The 20,183-nt window shown below is 36.8% G+C and overlaps 1 protein-coding gene across 1 annotated transcript in view; it reads left to right on the top strand.

Moving 5' to 3' along the window:
• The window catches only part of LOC117986104 (lachesin-like), a 56,048-nt gene that overhangs the window by 21,809 nt on the left and 14,056 nt on the right, over positions 1–20,183 (top strand). Inside the window, exons 2-5 of the mRNA XM_069501191.1 lie at positions 14,584–14,687; positions 17,553–17,760; positions 18,507–18,662; positions 19,241–19,369. Of these exons, the coding sequence (XP_069357292.1) occupies positions 14,584–14,687; positions 17,553–17,760; positions 18,507–18,662; positions 19,241–19,369 (597 nt within the window). The remainder of the gene's footprint in view (positions 1–14,583; positions 14,688–17,552; positions 17,761–18,506; positions 18,663–19,240; positions 19,370–20,183) is intronic.

Genomic DNA, 20,183 nt, shown 5'->3' with positions numbered 1-20,183 from the left:
CAGATTAAGGAATTTTTAGGCATCCTTGGCTTTTACAAAAGATTCATACCCGACTTCGCAAGTGTAACCAAGCCTTTAACATCGTGCTTGAAGAAAGGAGCGAAATTAAATTTTGATTCAGAATTCGTCAATTGTTTCAGACAGTGTCAAATTCTTGTTAAAAATATGCCTATCCTAGCATATACAGATTCTGGAAAAGAATTAAATTTAACCACATACGCATCAGAAACCACTTTAAGTGCAACGCTTACGCAAGGCCCTCTTGGCGCCGATATGCCTATTGCCTACTCTTCCAGAACTTTGAATGATAGTGAAACTAAATATCCAACGAATAAAAAAGAACTTCTTGCAATAGTCTGGGCCACAAAATACTTTAGGCCGTATCTTTTTGGTAAAAAGTTTAATTTGATTTCTAATTTTCAAAATTTACCCAAGGTCAAAGAATTAGGTCCACGTATTACGCGATGGAATTTAAAGTTAAGTGAATACGATTATACAATTATTAATAAAAAGGCTTCAGAAACGAACGCGGATACCCCGTTAAATAAATCTAGGTCCGTTAATCATTTGGAAAAATCAAAATTACAGGCAAAGTCACAGGAAAAGCCGAGTTTAAGTCAAATTAACACTAAGCATACGAAGGTACAGAATCCTATTTCCAAAATTCCTAACGAAACCTCGAATTTCCAAAACCATACTATACATTTATATACACGAAGGAAAATTCGCGGTTTCTTTACAAAATCACGTTTTAAAAGACAGGTAATAAAGTAAATTAATTAGATAGGTATGTGCAATTCTTTCCAGACATTAAATTACAAAGATATAGAATTTGTCTTTTCACACGATCAAGTTTCAGCCAACCGATAGGACTACTATATTCCTATGTTTTACCAAGAACTATAACACTATATTATCTTTAAAATAATTAGTTTTTGCAATTAGATAACTATTTCAACACATATATACATTCTTTACTATAGACCTTTTACATTTTAGCATTTATTATTTCTTCTAAATTATAGCAAAACTAGGTGTACCACTAATCGGAAAAAGTTAAGAAAGCTCTTACTTGTGTCACATTGTGACTATAGAATAATGAGCAAATTTAGCATAAAGTAGGTATACCTAATGCTCACTTCCTGTAAATTTTCGTGCCTTGAACCGAAAATATGCAAGAACCTACATCATTCCCAGATCAAAAGTAAGTAGAAATAGTTAGATCATTGATAACTCAATGTACTTACCTACACCTTATTCAAAATTATAATATAATTTTAAAATAAAGTTCTTTCTAAAAGTAAGTAGGTATATAATAAGTCATAGTTACCTATCTAGTTATAACGAGTAGACATTTAGCTTATCATTTTACAGAATTCATGCAGTTGTAGTCCTTAGGTTTCTTTTTACATTACATTTAGTTCAAATTTTTTTATCAATTTAGCTCGAATTAATTAGTACATTCTGTCAATTATACTACTTTGCTTTTAATATACCTATCGTAGTAGTTATAGTACCATATGCACATTTTTATCTCAACCAATTCTAAGGTTTTCATTTACATTGAGGCTGAATGCCCGAAGGTCAGTTCTTCAAAACTGCGTGAGCAGAAAATATCACTCACTGAGGAACCAACTTATCCGGAGAACACATCAACTACTGTTACAGGAGATAGATGAAACGTGATAATCCACGCCTATCTCTCTGTCTAAGGAGGCTCAGAGAAAGCAGCTCAACCATTATCCATGAATTAAGAACTACTTCAATACTACCAGTATGCCGCAATATTCGGCTTCACTTTCAACGGTACGATTCGACCAGCCCATTACAGATGCTTCATCTTCACGAACGAAGTCCAGCAGCAGCCCTCCAGACTGAGGGTGGAAACCTCCGAGGACGTTCCGGCGACATTTCCGTTAAAATTACTACAATGGTCGCCGCACTGAGGGTGGAGGTGTTACGGATACAGCTATCCTTACCTATCTATATAAAACCCAGGCATCGCCGGGGGAGCTAACATGTCGTCTAGCAGCCCAGCTACGTGTGGAAATATGCCAACTCATCACGTTCCGGCACATAGAGTCATCAAGGTCTGCAGCCACCTCTGTACGTGATCTCTGGTGCTAACCGACCACAGAACGGTAGAGGGGAAATCGATATAAAATCGACAGAGTTAGTTTTAAGGTAGCATTAATCTAGCATAAGTAGTATTTGTAATTTAGATAAGATATAGTTAAGTAAAGGCCTTCGTGTCCCAACGTCGACACGAATGTCCTAATAAAATCATTTTCGTAACCAAAAAGGACTTCTGCCTTCAACCCCCGCTCCAGGTAGCCGCCCTTACGTAACTTAGGTACAATAGTTTGTTTACGCTTCGATCTGTACAATCTGTAGGTACCTATCTTCCTTTACTCCGAACATGCATTAAAACCTTAGCTGCAATACGTCTTTAAATGTATACTACGAAAGTCAAAACGTTTGTTGTCGAATGTCGTATCTTAGAATAACAAAGGATGAACCCGGAATGTCAACAACAATGACGTTCGTGCAAGTCTAGCATACTACCTGTCACTAAGACCTCCCGTACTAAAGTATGGTAGACCTTAATGCATAGACAGAAGGTTTGTAATTCTATAACTTATGCGATCGCAGCAAGTCTGTCGCCGAATGAAGTTAGTTGCACCTGAATGTGTAATTGAAAATAATGAATAGCGAATTAGCCAATTACAACGCGTTGATAACTAGAATATTGCAACATGGCCGAAATATTTATAATGGTTGCATATTTAACACAAAAGCATTAAATATGAATTATTTTAAGCCCAAATCTAACTGAAAACACTTGTTATAAGTATATTTTGATCTGATTTACAGGATTTAAGCACTGTTTCGCGTCCCTATTAGAGTGTAATCGCTAAACTACCATTTCTTTGATGAAAATACCAGCTATATCATTAATTTGGAAATACGACGAGTAAGTAGGTAAAGTGGTCAGACGTTAATTTTCGGGTTTCGGCACCATAAAGATGTGGCGGCACGAATCCAACCTTGGTTTTGGGATCCCTTGACGTCACATCTGTGTTCGGAATCCTAGTTTGGAAATCGGTAATTCCGTCGTTATAAGACCTAAAGGTTCGCTCGTTCTTGCAATTTGGCTAGAACACAACAACGGTTACTTACGTATTAGTTATCAGGTATGGAGGATAAAGCTTGTATGGCGTATTTCCAGGTGGCTTGCTGGCAAGGCGTTGACGTCGACCAGTTGCTGAGTAATTCGGCCGTTGCACTTGATAACACTGCACTGAGCACTTCAACTCTTGGTCACCGCGGTGCCGACTAGTATTAACTAAAGAGATAGAATTAGTTGTCCGTTTGATTTTAACGAAATTGTAGCCCGGTTTTAATGGCGTCGATGGTCGATTGCTAACACTTCTCCTGTCGCTTCTTCCGATGATGCCCGATAATAATCGTATGCTCACGAACGAAAATGAGCTGCCGCTATTGGTTCAAACCAAAGACGAACGAGTAGATCGGGATCGAATGAACAAAGGAACACAGATATCGCGACAAGCATACATCATTATTTTGAAATCCAATTTACGTACTGGATCCATTGAAAGTTAATTAGAAGATAATAAGCCATTATCTGGAAATTGATAAGCTAGTGAAAAGTTTCAACTAAATGAAAAAAAACAAGTAGGTAAATCATTCATGAATGTATTGAATATTTAAGTTTGTTTGCTCTGTCTGTACAAGATGTCGATTTTACTGGGCAAGAATGCAAGAACTAAGCTACACGTTTTCATCTCCTCTAGTTTTAGGTAAAAATATTAAGTAGGTAATCTTCTTTCCTAAAATTATGATATTTTGCCCAAAACATAAAATATATTATGGAGAAGTTTAGTTTGTACTTATATCAAAAAGCTAAAACGAAAAAAAATTAGATATAACAACACTCTGAGAACCTAGAGAAATATGGAACTTGAGCTATCTCGCCTCTTATTTTAAACTTTCATAAAGATAATATATTATGCATGTCGCTTAGTTGACATCTTTGTTGTCGTGCTGAAAACATATTCAGCGAGTTACCAACTAATTTTTATACGTTCCGAGAGAAAAGTTCGATATTTTTATAACGAAATCCCAATGTACATAAAGCGTCCTTATTTGCATTGCTCGGTCTTTTCGTCTTTGAGAATATTGCGAGGCAAGATTTCTCCCTAAAGTTAACAGCAGTTGCTTCGAAAGTCAGCCCCAATGGCACTGCGCTAGCTGAAGTCACAAAGTGCAAATAACGAGAATTATATGCAGGTAACTTTATAAAAAATGTTAAGCGCCTGAAATGTTTATCGTACCTATATGACCTATAGTCATATCTGCTTGACCCATGCCTTTATCCTAATTCTATACATTTGGAGCTTGTCAAAATTTAGGGATGATTTTTTCAATCGTTCATTAAATAAAAATTTGAATAAATATGACAAAAAAATTAATTACAAAAACTGTCCGAATGTCTTTATTTTTTTAGTAATATTATATTGATAGTAATCATCCCTTGCATTTATAATTTAATTCCTACAACACAGACCTACAACAAGACCTCAACGTCCTGCGAAACAAATTAGATGCAGTTGAGTGCTTAAATCTCTATATATAAAAATGAATCGCAAAATGTGTTGCTGATCGCAAATCTTGAAAACAGCTGAACCGATTTCTCTAATTCTTTTTTTATAATATTCCTTGAAGTATGAAAATGGTTCTTACGGAGAGAAAAATTTAATTCAACCTCCCCCTCAATTTTCTAAACTCCACCCGAGCAAAGCCGGGTCAGCTATTAAGTAAATAAAAATGAAACCTCTTAAAAATATCACATTTAGGTGAGTATTCACTACTCAGAAAAAAATTCTTCCGGTTTACCTCCTAGCAAAACTTCATAAGAATTGCCTAGAGATTATCAAAATAAGCAGTTGGTATGAATAAAAAGTCACAGAACCCGGCACGAGCCGACACGGCCGCGTTCTATTGTGCCATATATTTCGTATCTGCGCAACGTTTGGCCATATTTCTTGACGTCTATGCCGATGCCGGCACCGGTAGCATTTCACGCGACGCTCACTGATTTTTCGATGTGCGGTTTCCGCCCCACAATAGTATTTTATTCACGGTTGGAATGCAACATTGTGTCGGGTATTGTTACGGAGCAAATGTTATAAGTGAATATCACAACCATCTCACAACATACAACACCGCTCTCTGCATCGTGTAATTCAGCACAGCAAGGCACGTACGGTTCCAATTTGACGATATGAGCCGGAAACCATTGTCAAACACTAGCGCTGACGGTGTACACAGCGATTTAAACTTTTACTGCTTGTTTACAATACGAGTGCTGCCCTCGACGATATTCTTTTTTGCCGTTGATAAAAAACCTTTATGGCCGATACTTCGTGAAAACGTAAACGGATCTTTATTCACGCTGCCCGAAAAATATTCAAATACGTAACGTTAAGGCCATGATATAGATTAATTGCTTTCATTTTTATTTAATCAGTTTAACTTACTGAGAATTAAGCAATGCTCAGACGAGTCATTAAATGCTTACGAGCACTAAGAAACAAATTAACTTTTCATTTAATATTAATTTTAGTTAATATTACTAAGAACCTAATTTGTTTTATTTGTGCCCCAGCCCCAAGATCTCCCAGCAAAAATCAAAATTTCATGTTTCTAGATCTAGAATGTCAGTCAGTCAGTTTCTCCTTTTATGTAAAGATTTGACATAGATACATATGTAGGTATACAGATATACCAGCTGATCCATCCTGGCTTCGTCCGAGTGGAATTTCTGAAAATTCTTTTTTACATTTTTGAAACCTTTTCACATTCAATCTCAAGTTTCTATAAGGTTAAAACGGTTCAAGATGTGTGTCTAGTTCATCTTTTTACATACGCATAAATAATTAAGCTAGAATTTGACATCAACGAGTTAAATTGATCAGGGAACGAAGTAAAATAATTATAATCTATATAAATACATATTATATATAAGGGGAAAATATGAACATAGATTTTCTTTAGATATATAAAACGCAGACCGCCCGCGCCATCCAGTGAGGAAGGATTTTCAGAAATCCACCGGAGAAAACCCGGGGCGGGTCAGCTATTCGTAATATCATTTTAAAGAGTATAGGTAACCACGAATTTTCTTATTTCACAACACCACAATTTATTTCACGAGAAATACGGCAGCTTAATCCATCAAAATAGTTTGATTAAATTAACATTCCCAGCAAACAAATTACTGCAATGCACCGAGCGATAACTTGAAGCGAGTGCATGTTATCCAACAGTTGACATTTGTAGATTCGAATCGTCCGCGTCGTCGTCGTGTCGTGTCGTGCCGTGAGAGGTAGGCGCGCTCGTAGGTGTAGACTGTAGGTAAAGGTAATATTTATGCATCTGATTGGTGTCGCCTACGAGGTGGCACCAGGCCGTCAGACTTCGCCACGCGCCGCTGTCGCGATGTCTCTGATTTATTGCCGTAATATAACGCCAAGCTGTCATGCAGATATTTTTATAAGCTTTATACTGACTCCAGTTTAATATTTCGTATTTGGCGTTTTTATGAGTGTCGCCGTGATAAAATTTAGCAGGTATTATAGACGAAATATCGACGCTGGTAATGGGTGTTTGGTAGTTTTTTTTTAATATTTAGAATGCTTTTTTTGTTTAGACTTGGTAAAAACCATTGATGTTGGAAGGCCATCCCTTAAAAACTTTCATAATAGAAACATCATGCAAACAGAACTATTTACAATTTTTCTTCATAAAAAGATAGTTTAAAGCATCGATATATAATAAATCAGCGCCAACTCTTAGATGCTAATGAACGACATCTTGAACGGATACACCTGTAATGTCACATGCAGCGGAAACGTTCACACTGATACCTAGCTGGCCTCCTCCATAAATTTAAAGTCGCTCAGCGGGCTTTTACGGGCTATTTTGGGTGTCTCTCTGATGGGCAGAACCTGCAATGAGAACAAAGAAGCAAGATAACTGACGTAGCCCAGAGCATTTCCAAGCTGAAGTAGTAGTGGACAGACAGATGCGTTCCGAAGTGAAAAACGCGTACCGACCTAGACCGAATCTAAGCCCGTTATAGACCCATGGCCTTACAAATTTGGAAATGTCCAACAGTGGCCATATACCGGCTGATATGTAAGGATGGATAAATAGGATGTTTTTTCTTGAACAATATTGAGTCAAGCATCTTTACCATAATGGTAATTAGGCATCATTCTAGTATAATCCCACAAAGCAAATTAACTACACAAACTCGGTTGAACATAATACATAATAATATCATGAACGGTAAACAAATGTGCGTACACTAATTATCTACGTGTAATGTTTACATTTGAACAAATCATGATACTGATCACAAAGTGCCTACCTATTACACATCTATAATATTATAAATACAATGATGGTTATACCTTAATGGCTGTAAGTAAACCATTAACAAAGCAAATAAGCATTATAGTCATTTATAGGCCAAGTGCAGTCTGTTAAAAATTATAATCGAGGTGCAAACTTTAACACCCGAGCCGCAGGCAAGGGTTTTAAATAGTGCCGAAAATTTAATTTTCAATGTGCTATGACGTAGCATACAAGGTTTTTTAATACAAAAAAAAAAGATAACTGGATGATAAAATTATTCAAAAATTACAATAATTGTATGGTTAAGTTGTTAGAATACAAACACAATAGTGCCAGTGTAAAGAATAAAAATATTTTTAAACCTACAATTGAATTTTGTGCATATACCTACTTACAGTACGTGGCCGAAAGTAATGTAAATCGATCTTTAGTAGGAGATAGCAAATTTGTACACCACTGCCTCTGTCGTTGAGTTCGACAAAACGTTATAAGGGATGAGCGACACAGACAACGTCCTACAAACCCGAAATGTCATTCTAAAAGCCGATTTACATTACTTTCGGCCGCGTACTGTATGCACATGTAATACGCAATACGCATCAGGTCGAGATGGCAATCGGGTGGGGACGTTCCGCACGCCCCGCCCCGCACACCCCTGCGCTAGCCCGGTGCGTGAGGCGTCCCCCACCTCATACCCCGATTGCCATCTCGATCTGTTGCGTACTATACTTACCTATCCATGTACTTTGTACTTAAATTATTTAAGAAACAACAAGAAATGTCGGCAGTGTAGCGTACAAAGCTTACGCTAATTAGGTTTCAAGTATATACACGACCTAAATTATCACAATTCCACCCTATAGGACTTTGCATTTCTACGCCATACGTATCCATTTACAAGCCAGATAGCAATTCCCGTGTAATTCCACGGTACATAGGTGCTACGAATATAACCTATAGACATTCAAGTGAATCTTGTTGCATTTTGCATAAAATCGATACTCATGAATGTACCCACGCAGCGGCTGCTGAGAGCCGCATGAGACTCGCCAGCACGAATTTGCCAGAATCGGTTTTATTTTTAGAGCACTATTCTCGAATGGAAAACAGATGATTCAATTTCAAAACAGATAACAGCGGTATTGTTATAAGCTTGTAGTGACTGACTAATGTGTGCGCTGTGCAACCTAGACCCGTTCACATAGGATTAACACGACACGTTTTTTTTTTCAGAATAAGTAAATTCTTAGACCCCGTTCATACGACATCTTAACCTCACGTTGTTTGCAGAATAAATCCTACCGAATACGTAGTGGCACAGTATAAAACCATTCACACGCTGTATGTACTGCAAAATACTGTATACAGTTTTAGTTTTAACTGTGACGTGACGCTACGTATTTGGTAAGATTTATCCTAAAAAAATATCCAGTGTCAGTGTCGTGTGAACGGGGTCGGAATGCAACAACGGATATACATTCCAGACCTAAACTTATGGTCAACTATTAATCCATACTAATATTTTATATTATAAATGCGAAGTGTGTCTGTCTGTCTGCTAGGTTTTCACGGCCCAACTGTTGAACCGATTTTGATGAAATTTGGTACAGGGTTAGCTGACATCCCGGGAAAGGACATAATAATATTACGCTACTTTTTATCCCGGAAAATTAAAGTTCCCACGGGATTTTTAAAAAACCTAAACGTACGCGGACGAAGTCGCGGGCATCATCTAGTTTTCAATATTTTCATAATAAAATACCTACAAAAATAAACACATTTATAGGTTTCATAAATCACGAATGACCGCATTAAAATTAACATGATTTTAAGCATGATGTTTTATTATAAATGTAAAATTACAGATATCATTTAAGGGTAAATAACATGTTTAACATTTAATTGGAATAAACTGGATGAAATTTAATATAGGGTAATGGGTCTTTGACGGGTTTTTCAATTATGAGTAGGTAAGGGTAGGTAGTTAATTTAGGGTGAAAGAGGTAGGTAAGCAAAACGAATGCGAATAGCCGGAACGACGCGGGGCTTGGAAATCTAATTTACTGGGGTAGACTAGACAACGTGGACTTTTGTCACAGTGCACTGTACTGGCCCAATTAGCTAAATACGGACATCAGGAAAACCACCAGGCCTCGCTGTGCATTTTCAAACACTTTTCAGCTTCAAAAATTCTCCTACCTAGATATTCAAGTTGACATGCCCCGTAATCATGACACCATCGATGTTCCTAAAAATTGTATTACAATTAATAAACAGATACGCGACTGGTCGAGATGGCAATGGCACACGCACACAGGTCCCCCCGGCCTCATACCCCGATTGTCATATTGATCTGTCGCGGACTATAATACTTATGTGACGAAGTTAGTATTTTAGGTGAATTTTAATTATTATTTTTACGACTGCTACGGGCTGTTTGGCATGCAGATAGCTATTACGACATCCACTAAGAAAGGATTTTCGAAAATTCCACCCCGAGGGTATAAAATAGGGGTTTGAAATGTTTGTAGTTCACGCGGACGAAGTCGCGGGAATAAGCTAGTAAATTATAAATAAAGTACATGAAGTCCGAACCACAGGTCCACAGGCCATCTATCATGAGCAAATAACATTTCACGATTGTTTATATTATGTGCTCAGTAAGCTCTTCTTTCATTAGAGACGAAGCCGTCGCTCGCAAGAAGGCTGTACGAACACCAAGATTGATGGGCCCGCGATGGATTTGTTCTATTCGCGCTCACTCATCAATCATTCGCGGGTATTTTTCCGTGTCTCAGGTTGTTTAGCCTAAATAGATTGTTGCAGGGTTTGATACATCGTTCATATCGACATGTGTATCACATTAGCATTGACGTTTACTCAATTATAAAAGCCTAGGGACGCTTCATTTGACTGATGTATCGATTGTATCGTCACAATACACCCCTTTCTTTCGAAAGAATAACTTTCCATCCCTTTTCTCTTGTTTCTGTATTAGCGCTAACACATTATACTTATATAATAGGCGCTAATCTCATACCGTACTTAGGGCTCCGTACCCGAAGGGTGCCAACGGTACCCTATTACTAAGCCTTCGCTATCCGTCTTCCATCCATCATATCTATCCGTGATGTCCGTACGTCCTCCGTCCGTCCTCCGTCCGTCTGTATGTGAGGTCAGAGAGTGCAAAGGGTATGTAATCACTATGCAGACTGTAATGCCATGAACCGTAATGGGTAGAGAGAGTTGAAATTCTCATCAACTGTGTATTAATTCTATTGCCACAAAATAACAAAAAAAAATGGCCGCTAAGCAAATTAAAAACCAGCCACGTGCGAGTCAGACTCTTCCACCGATTTATTTGTTCATGAACATATTTTAAATTTTTGTGTGATGTAACCAAAAATTCAGGGTTTCAGATTTTTTTCCTTTAGGTACTTGTGCTATAAGATCTATCAACCTGGCTAAATTCATGATTCTAGCTGATCAACGGGATGTACCCTACAGGTTTTTGACAGACACGACAGACGGACAGACAGACAGACAATGAAGTGATCCTATAAGGGTTCCTTGTAGGTACGGAACCCTAAAAAAGTGCTATTTCTTCTACGATGGTATAAAATATAGAACCCTTCATGTGCAGAGCGGACGTTCAACTCGCACTTGACCGGTGTTTTAGTGTCTTCTACAAAGAATATACATAAAATTATTATTGAAGCCAGGAGTAAATTACGTAATGGGCAGCTTAAAACCAGTTTCAGTTAGTCTATAGTCGAATACAATATTTTTATCCATTGATTTATTATTTTTATTAGCACATTTTAACAAAGCTGAGAAGCATCGCTCGTTAGGAGCTCCATTTTAAGTTAATCTCGTCAACTTGAAATGTCTATTCATATTCAATTGCCTTATTAATTATAATATTATACTTCCTTGAATTATGCATGGAACATTCGAATCTATTGTCCGGGAGAGCTTTCCACGTACCTAGTTATAAAGTGGAATCGAAGTAGGTCGATAGGCATCCTGTATGAACCGTTCGATGCAGCCCTTTCAGAACTTACAATATTAGCTACATGAAATGTCGATTGCCGCTTTTATTCTTTGAATACAAATGAATTTAACTTTAAATAATACATTTACTAGCTGATCCGCCCCAGTTTCGGTCCAATAGAATCTCTGAGAATTTTTCTTACTGAATGTCTCGTAATAGAGCAAATCATAATTGCAAAATCTCAAGTTTTAAATCCATTGATTTTAGATGTTCGTTAATGTTCCTTTTTATAAAGATAAATCTCTGTGTTTTGGTGTATTCGTTTATAACAGTTGTAACTTTTAAGCTTTTAAATGTATTTCTGTGCGGTTTTCACCATTCTTTAGATCTTTTACCTTCCGAAGGTCGAGGAAGGTTTATATTAGTGCTCTATTTGTGCTTGTTATCACAACATCTAAAAAAAATTACATAAACACATATCTACACCCGGAAAAAATTAGCTTCCTTCTAACGCAGTCAGGTGATAACCAAAACAAAACAAAAAGTTATCAAGTTGTAAGAACAATGTAGGTACCTATGTGGAGCAAATCCAGGAGTAAATAGTGCACATTTTAATATTAGCCAGGTTCATGCTCCTTCAAAGAAAAGAACTGAATAAACAACAAAGTATTTGTACAAGGCATTGTAGCATACAATAGGCAACGTAAACTTTAAAAACGTTGAACCACTCCGTGTAGCGGCATACAGAACTTGGCAATGCTCTAGAAACCAGATAGAAACCTAGTTTGCTATTTTCAGTTAAATTATTAAATTACGTACGTAACACAACGAATTGCCTGAGTGTTGTGGTTGTATAAGAACGTTATGTAATTCTGCTCTCTGTAACATAACTTATGTGATTCCTGAAAAATGATGACTTTATTTTAATGCATAATAATTCTTAATTATCTTTAATACGCAGAAATTATATTTTGTAAATATTTTTATACAATAATGATTGTAATGAATATTGCGAATAAATGAGAGAAGACACTTATGAAGCGATTTGCCTCCTCGTTTCTGTTTGGAATCGCTAAAAACACACAAACGAGTAAATACAGATGCACTTAAGGGTGTTACTTAACTCTTATTAGAGTTGTATAAGAAACATAATAGCCAAACAAAATATAAGCGAATAGCACTACAAAAATTTGCATTTCTTTAAACCCCAAGTTTCTATTCAATAGTTAAACAACAGTCTTCTTTTTTAAACGTCAATAATAATTCTAGTACAAATAAAACTAGCGTCGAACTTTGTACAGAGCCTTTGATCGGCTTTTACTTTCCGAGTTTCAAATAGAACAAATAGCGGCAAACGCAAACACTAGACTACAGAATATTTTATCACTAAAGCTGCCCGCACATGTAACATTCCGGAAAATATGAAGAACATCACACAGATACAAAATATTTATCATAAAATCGCTATTCAAAAAGATTTTCTAGCTGCCTTACGATACTATGCATACGTCCTGCTTAAGGTGATGTAGTACGCTCGACCGAACTTGTTTGTTTTTCACTTGACATTGCATGAGAAAGGTGAGAGGCACGATGATTTTCACCGAAATCAAGGGTTTAGGACAAGTATTTTTGAGAAATAACTACTGAGTTTATGTTTGCAAAGTATAATTATTTCAACTAATGAATAAATAAACTATGTCTAATGTTAAATTTCTTTAGAATTTTCATACCCCTAATCTTATTTATTTACGCCCAAAGTTGTCATAAATTTAGTGTTAAAATAGGAATCTTTTGAGGCTCGTAACTTTAAAATCAATTTTTTTTTAATGTTTCAAATATCAATAAACCTAGATAATGACGATATGATAATGATATTAATTGATATAATACTTAGTTTTGAGCGTACATTATCAAATAATGTAGTAATTACTCTCCTACATTTTTATGAAGAAAGCACCGTCCTGAGCCCCTTTAGCTATGGGATTGCCTAGGATAGCCGCCACATAACAGCCGTAACGTCACTAAGCGTTGTCTTTAGAAATGAGTGCCCGAATTCCTAGAGAACAGTGTTTGATACTATTACTGTACCGTATAGCGGCGAGTGCATTTGCACTAAGGCTGTGTTTACGTTTAACTATATTATTATTTGCAAGGCTACAGGAATATTCAATTTAACAAAAGTTGTAAAAAAATATATTTAATGCCAAGACGGCCATCAGGATGATTACACATGTCACGGCCGCTATGGTGACCATCGTTCGCTGTCTCACCTTCATATTACGGCTGCTGTTTGACGCCACCGCTGACCTAGGAAACCCTAGCTGGTGTCCTATAATTAAAAACTTTAAAGCTTTTATTAGCTTGACCTGTATACTTATATCAATACAGTGCAAGATTTCAATTCAATTCTCACTCACTTCCAGATGTCGAATTATTTGAAACTCTAAACTAACCCCGCGTGTCGCACGGGAGAGAAACTATTCCACTATACGTTGTTCGTATAACTTTAAATATTACGCAGTGCATGGTACGGAAGCTTTAAGATTTTTTACCTGCCGGAACCCGTCGTGTGCGAATCCGATTCGCACATGACCGGTTATTTTTTAGTTCTTAGGGTTACCTCAAAAGGAAAAAAGGAACCCTTATAGCATAGCACTTTGTTGTATTTCTGTCCGTCTGTTCGTCGTGGCTGTCAATTAAACCTATAGGGTACTTCCCGTTGACCTAGAATCTTGAAATTTGGTAGGTCTTATAAAGTAAAGGAATTAATTCGAAAACCGTGAATTTATATGGTTACATCACAGAAAAAAAATTAAAATGGTTTCATGAACATAATAATTAGTATTTAGTTTTCAAAGTTAGGTAACTATACCAAGTGGGGTTCTGGGAACAAAAATCTGTTTTAGAATATACAAGTAAAGCCCTTTCATAATCATATGAAAACAGATTTTTGTTCATTTTATGCATAACAGTTTTTGATTTACCGTGCAAAATGTCGAAAAAATTAGACTGTAATACGGAACCCTCGATGCGCGAGTCTGACTCGCACTTGGCCAATGTAATTTATTAATTTGTTTGAACGGTAAAATATTCATTTGTTACTCTCAAATAAAACTAAAAATATTAAACTTTATTATTGGTTACAGAATCCCTGTTTCCCCGGTTTGTGGAGCCAGTCCCAAACGTTACAGTAACGGTGGGAAGGGACGCGCTCTTGGCGTGCGTCGTCGAGGATCTGAGAGGATACAAGGTATTATAAACTAATTTCATTATAAACATTAATCGAGTGATAATGAGTTTACTTAGAATGTTTCGGAGTCGGTACAATGTTAGCTTTAGTTAATAATGCTTACATCAAAACATAATAAATCTTTTAATGTTTAAACTATCGTGAGTGATTTCTAATATACATGTAGGATTCGAAATTAGTCGGGCTAGCGTCTACTAAATACGTGAGTAAAGCCGCTTTCCCTTACATGTATAATAAAAAATATTCTTGTTGTTAGATAAACTTATTAAATTGAATGCTTTGATTGGTATTATTATTATTGAATTGAATGAATTGATTAGTTTGAATGAATGGATTATTAAAGCTTCTTCCGGTACGATTTTTTATACTTAAATGTTTGCCTTGCTTAAATTTTAAAACGATCATTGTTTTAACCGATTTTGATGACATTTGGTACAAAGATCTCGGGCGGATGGATAGGTTTCTTTTCATCCCAGAAAATGAAAGACTTACGGTTACGTACGTACGGTACGGTTACGTACGTACGTACGGTACGGTACGGACTCTACGGGACTGATATAAGTACACGTGGACAAAGTCATAGGCATCATCGATACTTGGTACAAAGATAACTTGTATCCCGGGGACTGACTTAATTACTTTCTCTCCCAGAAAAACAAAGACTTACGGAATTTTCAAGAATCTAAATCAACGCGAACGAAGTCGCGAGCATCAGCTATATGTATAAATTCCATACTACCATTTGTGCAGCTCCAAGTTTTAACAAGCCAACTTAATATCACTTTGCACAGAATGCACGATTCGCCAGTTATTAATCATGCAGGACGGCTAGTTAGCAAAATTGGAGTGGCATGTAGAGTGGCCACTCGGATTTAAAGCGGGAGGAGGTAAAAGCAGAACTGAGTTTAGAAGACGATTTAATATTCTTTGACGAGTAAATAAGTCCACGCTCGCGCGGCGTTGTGGGGCTGTGGCATGGAACAAAGACATTATTGAATTACCTCATTGTGTGTCCTGAATTCCGAATAATAGTGCGGAGAATAAAATGTGTTTTGGCTGGACTGTATTCAAAATGTATATCATAAATGGTATTTTTTACACTCTTCAACAAAAAAGTATACAGGTACGCAGACACTAATTTCCCCACGCGAATGTTGCCCTGACTTCACGATTACGGCAAAAGTTTTTTTTTGTTAATTTAGTCTGTGTCAGAGGAAATCTTATTGCTAAACCTTTACAAGACGTGCTCTACATTTTTGTTTCAACAACTACTTACCTACTTACATTTTTTAAAATAGGCATGGTAGTTTATTCAAACTCGTATCCCTAATCAGCTTATGTATACGTGGCATAGTACCAAAACGCTCAATCGATTAGCGGTATAACTAGCCATGGCTGAAGTCTCTATTCAAACAATATTTTATATGCAGGAAATTTACAAAGTTCTAAAAATAATCAAGCACAAATTATACGGTATAGCCACAGATAGAGTACAAGTTACTTTCAAATACCACAGCCTAAAAAGATATTTCATACAGTCAGTCGACGGGAACGTCTAGACAGAGCAGTCGTGCGAGGTTACTAGTCAAGGGAGGGATTATGCCAACCGGCAGAAGTCGGCAGAACAAACTTTTATTTTGCTTAACTAGTGGCTCAGGTAATAAAACGGTTATTCCGAACAAAAATAGTTTGAACAAAGCTTTCAAACCAAACATGAAACTGGCCACCAAGTGGGTACTACTGGTATCAAAAATTCTTGTTTAGGATGGCCTATCGACTGCATAGTATGTAGAGATCGTTGTTTGGGTATGCTGTCAGATGCTAGGTACGACCGTAAAGCCGGCTCGTCCGCAAACATCAAGGGCGTCGTCTCACTGTATATATTTACGCTGTGGTAATAGAGACGTTTAAATGTAAATATTTTTTAACCGTTTATGTTTTCACGTCCGCTCGCGCTCGCGTTATGAGAAAAATTCATAAAAATAAGATCACGATACAAATAAGCATAACATTATAATAAACGTAAACAAAGAACCAAATGAAAATATTATTAAAAGCTTCTGAGGGAAATTGTAGAAAATTTTTAAGAAAATTCTTAAGTACTTCCCGGTTTTTGTAATAAGGAAAATATTGTTATGTACATATATTATGTTACTGCTAAATCACTACCTACATTATTATAAATGCGAAAGCGTGTTTTTTTGTTGAATTGGCCTGATTTTTAAATGGATATAGTTGAAGACCTGTAAAGTGACATAGGGGTTTTTTATCCCAAAAATCAAAGAGTATCCACGGGATTTTTGAAAATCTAAATCCACGCGGACGAATAAATCATTCACAAGAGAACCGAGAGACGCATCATTCCGTCCAGTCAGAAACAACAAAACGTCGAAGAAACTCTTAAATGAATAAACAATAACTGCACGCTATCCATCTCAAACTACCGAAACCTCTGAGGCAGCAAGTTTTTTTGCTCTCCTGTAAAGTTGCTAACTTTGACGTACGTTGTGCTAGAACTTACGGATGATGTATGCCAACACGTGGTGGGCACGAGCCATGCCACATACGAGGCGCGGACGAGGCACGGATTCAAAACCTCACGAACATTTTATATGAAGCAGTTTATGCTTCACCGTGCCGTGTCCGCGCACGAACGCCACACGGTGAAGCATGAACTGCTTCATATAAAATGTTTGTGATATTTTAAATCCGCGGCTCGTCCGCGCGTCGTACGTGGCATAGCCCACGCCCGTCACGTGTTGGCATGAATCATCCCTTAAACGACGATTTATAATAATTTTGAAATTAAATTTTTAATTAAGTAAGATGAAACGTAAAATGGGCTCAAGTTTATTTTTTACACAGGTTGCATGGGTACGAGTGGACACCCAAACAATCCTCAGCATCCACCACAACATAATAACTCAGAACCCGCGCATTAGCCTCTCGTACAACGACCACCGCTCGTGGTACCTTCACATCAAGAACGTACAAGAGGTAGACCGAGGGTGGTACATGTGTCAAGTCAACACCGACCCGATGCGCTCCAGGAAGGGATATCTACAAGTTGTAGGTTTGTAGCTGTTTACTTTAAGTATCACACGATTTCCCAAAAAAAGGAGTGTAATGTTTCAGGGTTCATGTATGTGATAGTACGCGACAGGTCGAGATAGCCAATGGGTGGGGACACCCCGCATACCCGCACAGCCCTCCCGCTAACCCAGTGTGGGATAGCGCGGGTGAAGTGTGAGTGTGCGGGGCGTGCCCCCGCCTCATACCCTGATTGCCATCTCGACCTGTCGCGTACTGTAGGTAGTTTCTTTAACTTCTAATATCCAAAAAAATGGTAAAGGTATAGTCAAATGTAAAAGGATGTACAAATAAACTTTAAATTATAGTACTAGGTATTTGATGAAAATAAACCAAGCGACAGAAAAACAATTTTACTACCTTTCAGCGCGCTTATTTATACCCACTAAGTTAGGCAAGTTAGATTTTTGAAAATTATTACTCCTAGGTATTATTTAAAGTTTTTGTGATATTAAACTTAGTAGGCAAATGTAAGCGAAAGTTAGGGTGCGATTATCTACAATCTACTACTTTATGGATGTCGTCTAAAATACTTACAAATACAGGTAAAAATTGTCGACCGTAATATCATTCTGACACGCAAAGACACGGTGAAGGCCAAAATAATATTTTACCATAAAATAGATAGCTGCGGAAACAAGTCAGTTTTTTTATTACGGTTAAGTTTCGATCACAATTATTATTATGTATAATATTACTATCCAGTCGACAATAATTTAATATTTTTAGTGCCACCTGCGATTATCGACAATATGACATCAACGGATATGGTAGTCCGTGAAGGCACCAACGTCACTATGGTTTGTCGGGCATCCGGCTACCCTGAACCCTATGTCATGTGGAGACGGGAAGACGGCCAGGAGTTCAACTGTAACAGTGAATGGGGTAAATAAATTAAGTTAAGATAAGGCTACCTGTGGTTTTTGTTAAATGTTGTAGAATGTTGTAAATCTGAATTGATTCATATTTTATTTGACGAAAATCACATAAGGTACATTACGACCAGTATTATAATTATATTGACAACATGTGAAAAGCAAAACACAGGGAAAAGGAAAATACCGATAAAATACAAGCTCAAAAATCAGGTACAGAAGCAAACTACTTGTAAACATCGAGAATAACCATGAATTTTCGATGAAATAAACGGAATACCCTAGGTATAAGATCGTTGCGAATAATTTGAATTCTTGAAAGAAACGAGTTTGAAATTTCCTAGCGAGTACAGAATGTCTGAAGCCAGTGGTTTGGGACATCGAGCGACCTTCTCTTGAAATGACAACTTGTACCAATTGTTTTGTACAATACAACCAACTCATACAATCTTCAAATAGCCTGAATACACTTTAAGGTTGAATTGGGATACGGAATCTCGCTATTATTGTTTTTGTGGGGTTTTATTATTGAACTACTTGTCAACCTAGTTCATCTACGAAAAAGCTTAAAGGAACTTTATTTTTCAGTCAACGTAGTGGACGGGGAAAATCTAACAATATCCAAAGTATCACGTCTTCACATGGGAGCGTATCTATGTATTGCTTCCAATGGCGTCCCACCATCGATCAGCAAACGAGTCGTCCTTATGGTGCAATGTAAGTTTGAAATTCAAATATAGAAAACAATCCGATAGTTCCCTTTGATTTATTTTTATTAAGGGCAAACGATTATTTCATTCATGAAAGTAGAATCGCAGTTAATAATTATTAGTGTATCACAATCACAATACAAAATTTGTTACATTTTTATTTATTATAAATATATAAGTAATGTTATTATATTATCATAGTTATTATTTTTAATATACTTAATATATTATTACTTTAATCACTACAAATCCAGTTGCGTAACAATGCGACCCGCATGTTACCTGTAATTGTATAATGATGGTTTTATCTCAGAACCTTCACTAAAGTGCCGAAAATATGATTTATGAAAAGCTGGGACCAAAGTCTTATTATGTAGGTACATCGAGGCATGAAATGTTATGATGCTGTTACCTTCTATAAGCGTAGTAGGTATCTAACCCTAATTAAGACTACGTCAAATATAAATGAATCATTCATTTAAAAAACATACAGCTGGATCTGGGCTCCTGGCCCGATATCCATAGAGCCGCAAGGTTCGAATCATTTTATATTAGTCCAAAAACAGAACTTTGATAGTAATAAAATTACATAACTAGCTATTACAAAATAAACGGTACTACATTTTAATTCGATGTCTAATTATATCACTGGTTATCGATAGTAATAAAATAGTTTATCACAACCACTGTCAAAATAGTGACATGCTGCTCTAAATTAAAATGACAAGCGAAAGATAATTAAGGCAAATGGAATACAGCGCAGAATTTAGCTGAATTTACACCGCATATGTAGGAAGGTATAATATGTCAATTGTTTTCGC

The sequence above is a fragment of the Maniola hyperantus genome, chromosome 10 (genome assembly GCF_902806685.2).
Source record: "Maniola hyperantus chromosome 10, iAphHyp1.2, whole genome shotgun sequence".
In the NCBI taxonomy this organism is placed as follows: Eukaryota; Metazoa; Arthropoda; class Insecta; order Lepidoptera; family Nymphalidae; genus Maniola; species Maniola hyperantus.
Note: the sequence above shows the minus strand (reverse complement) of the source record. Positions and strands in the feature narration are given on the sequence as shown.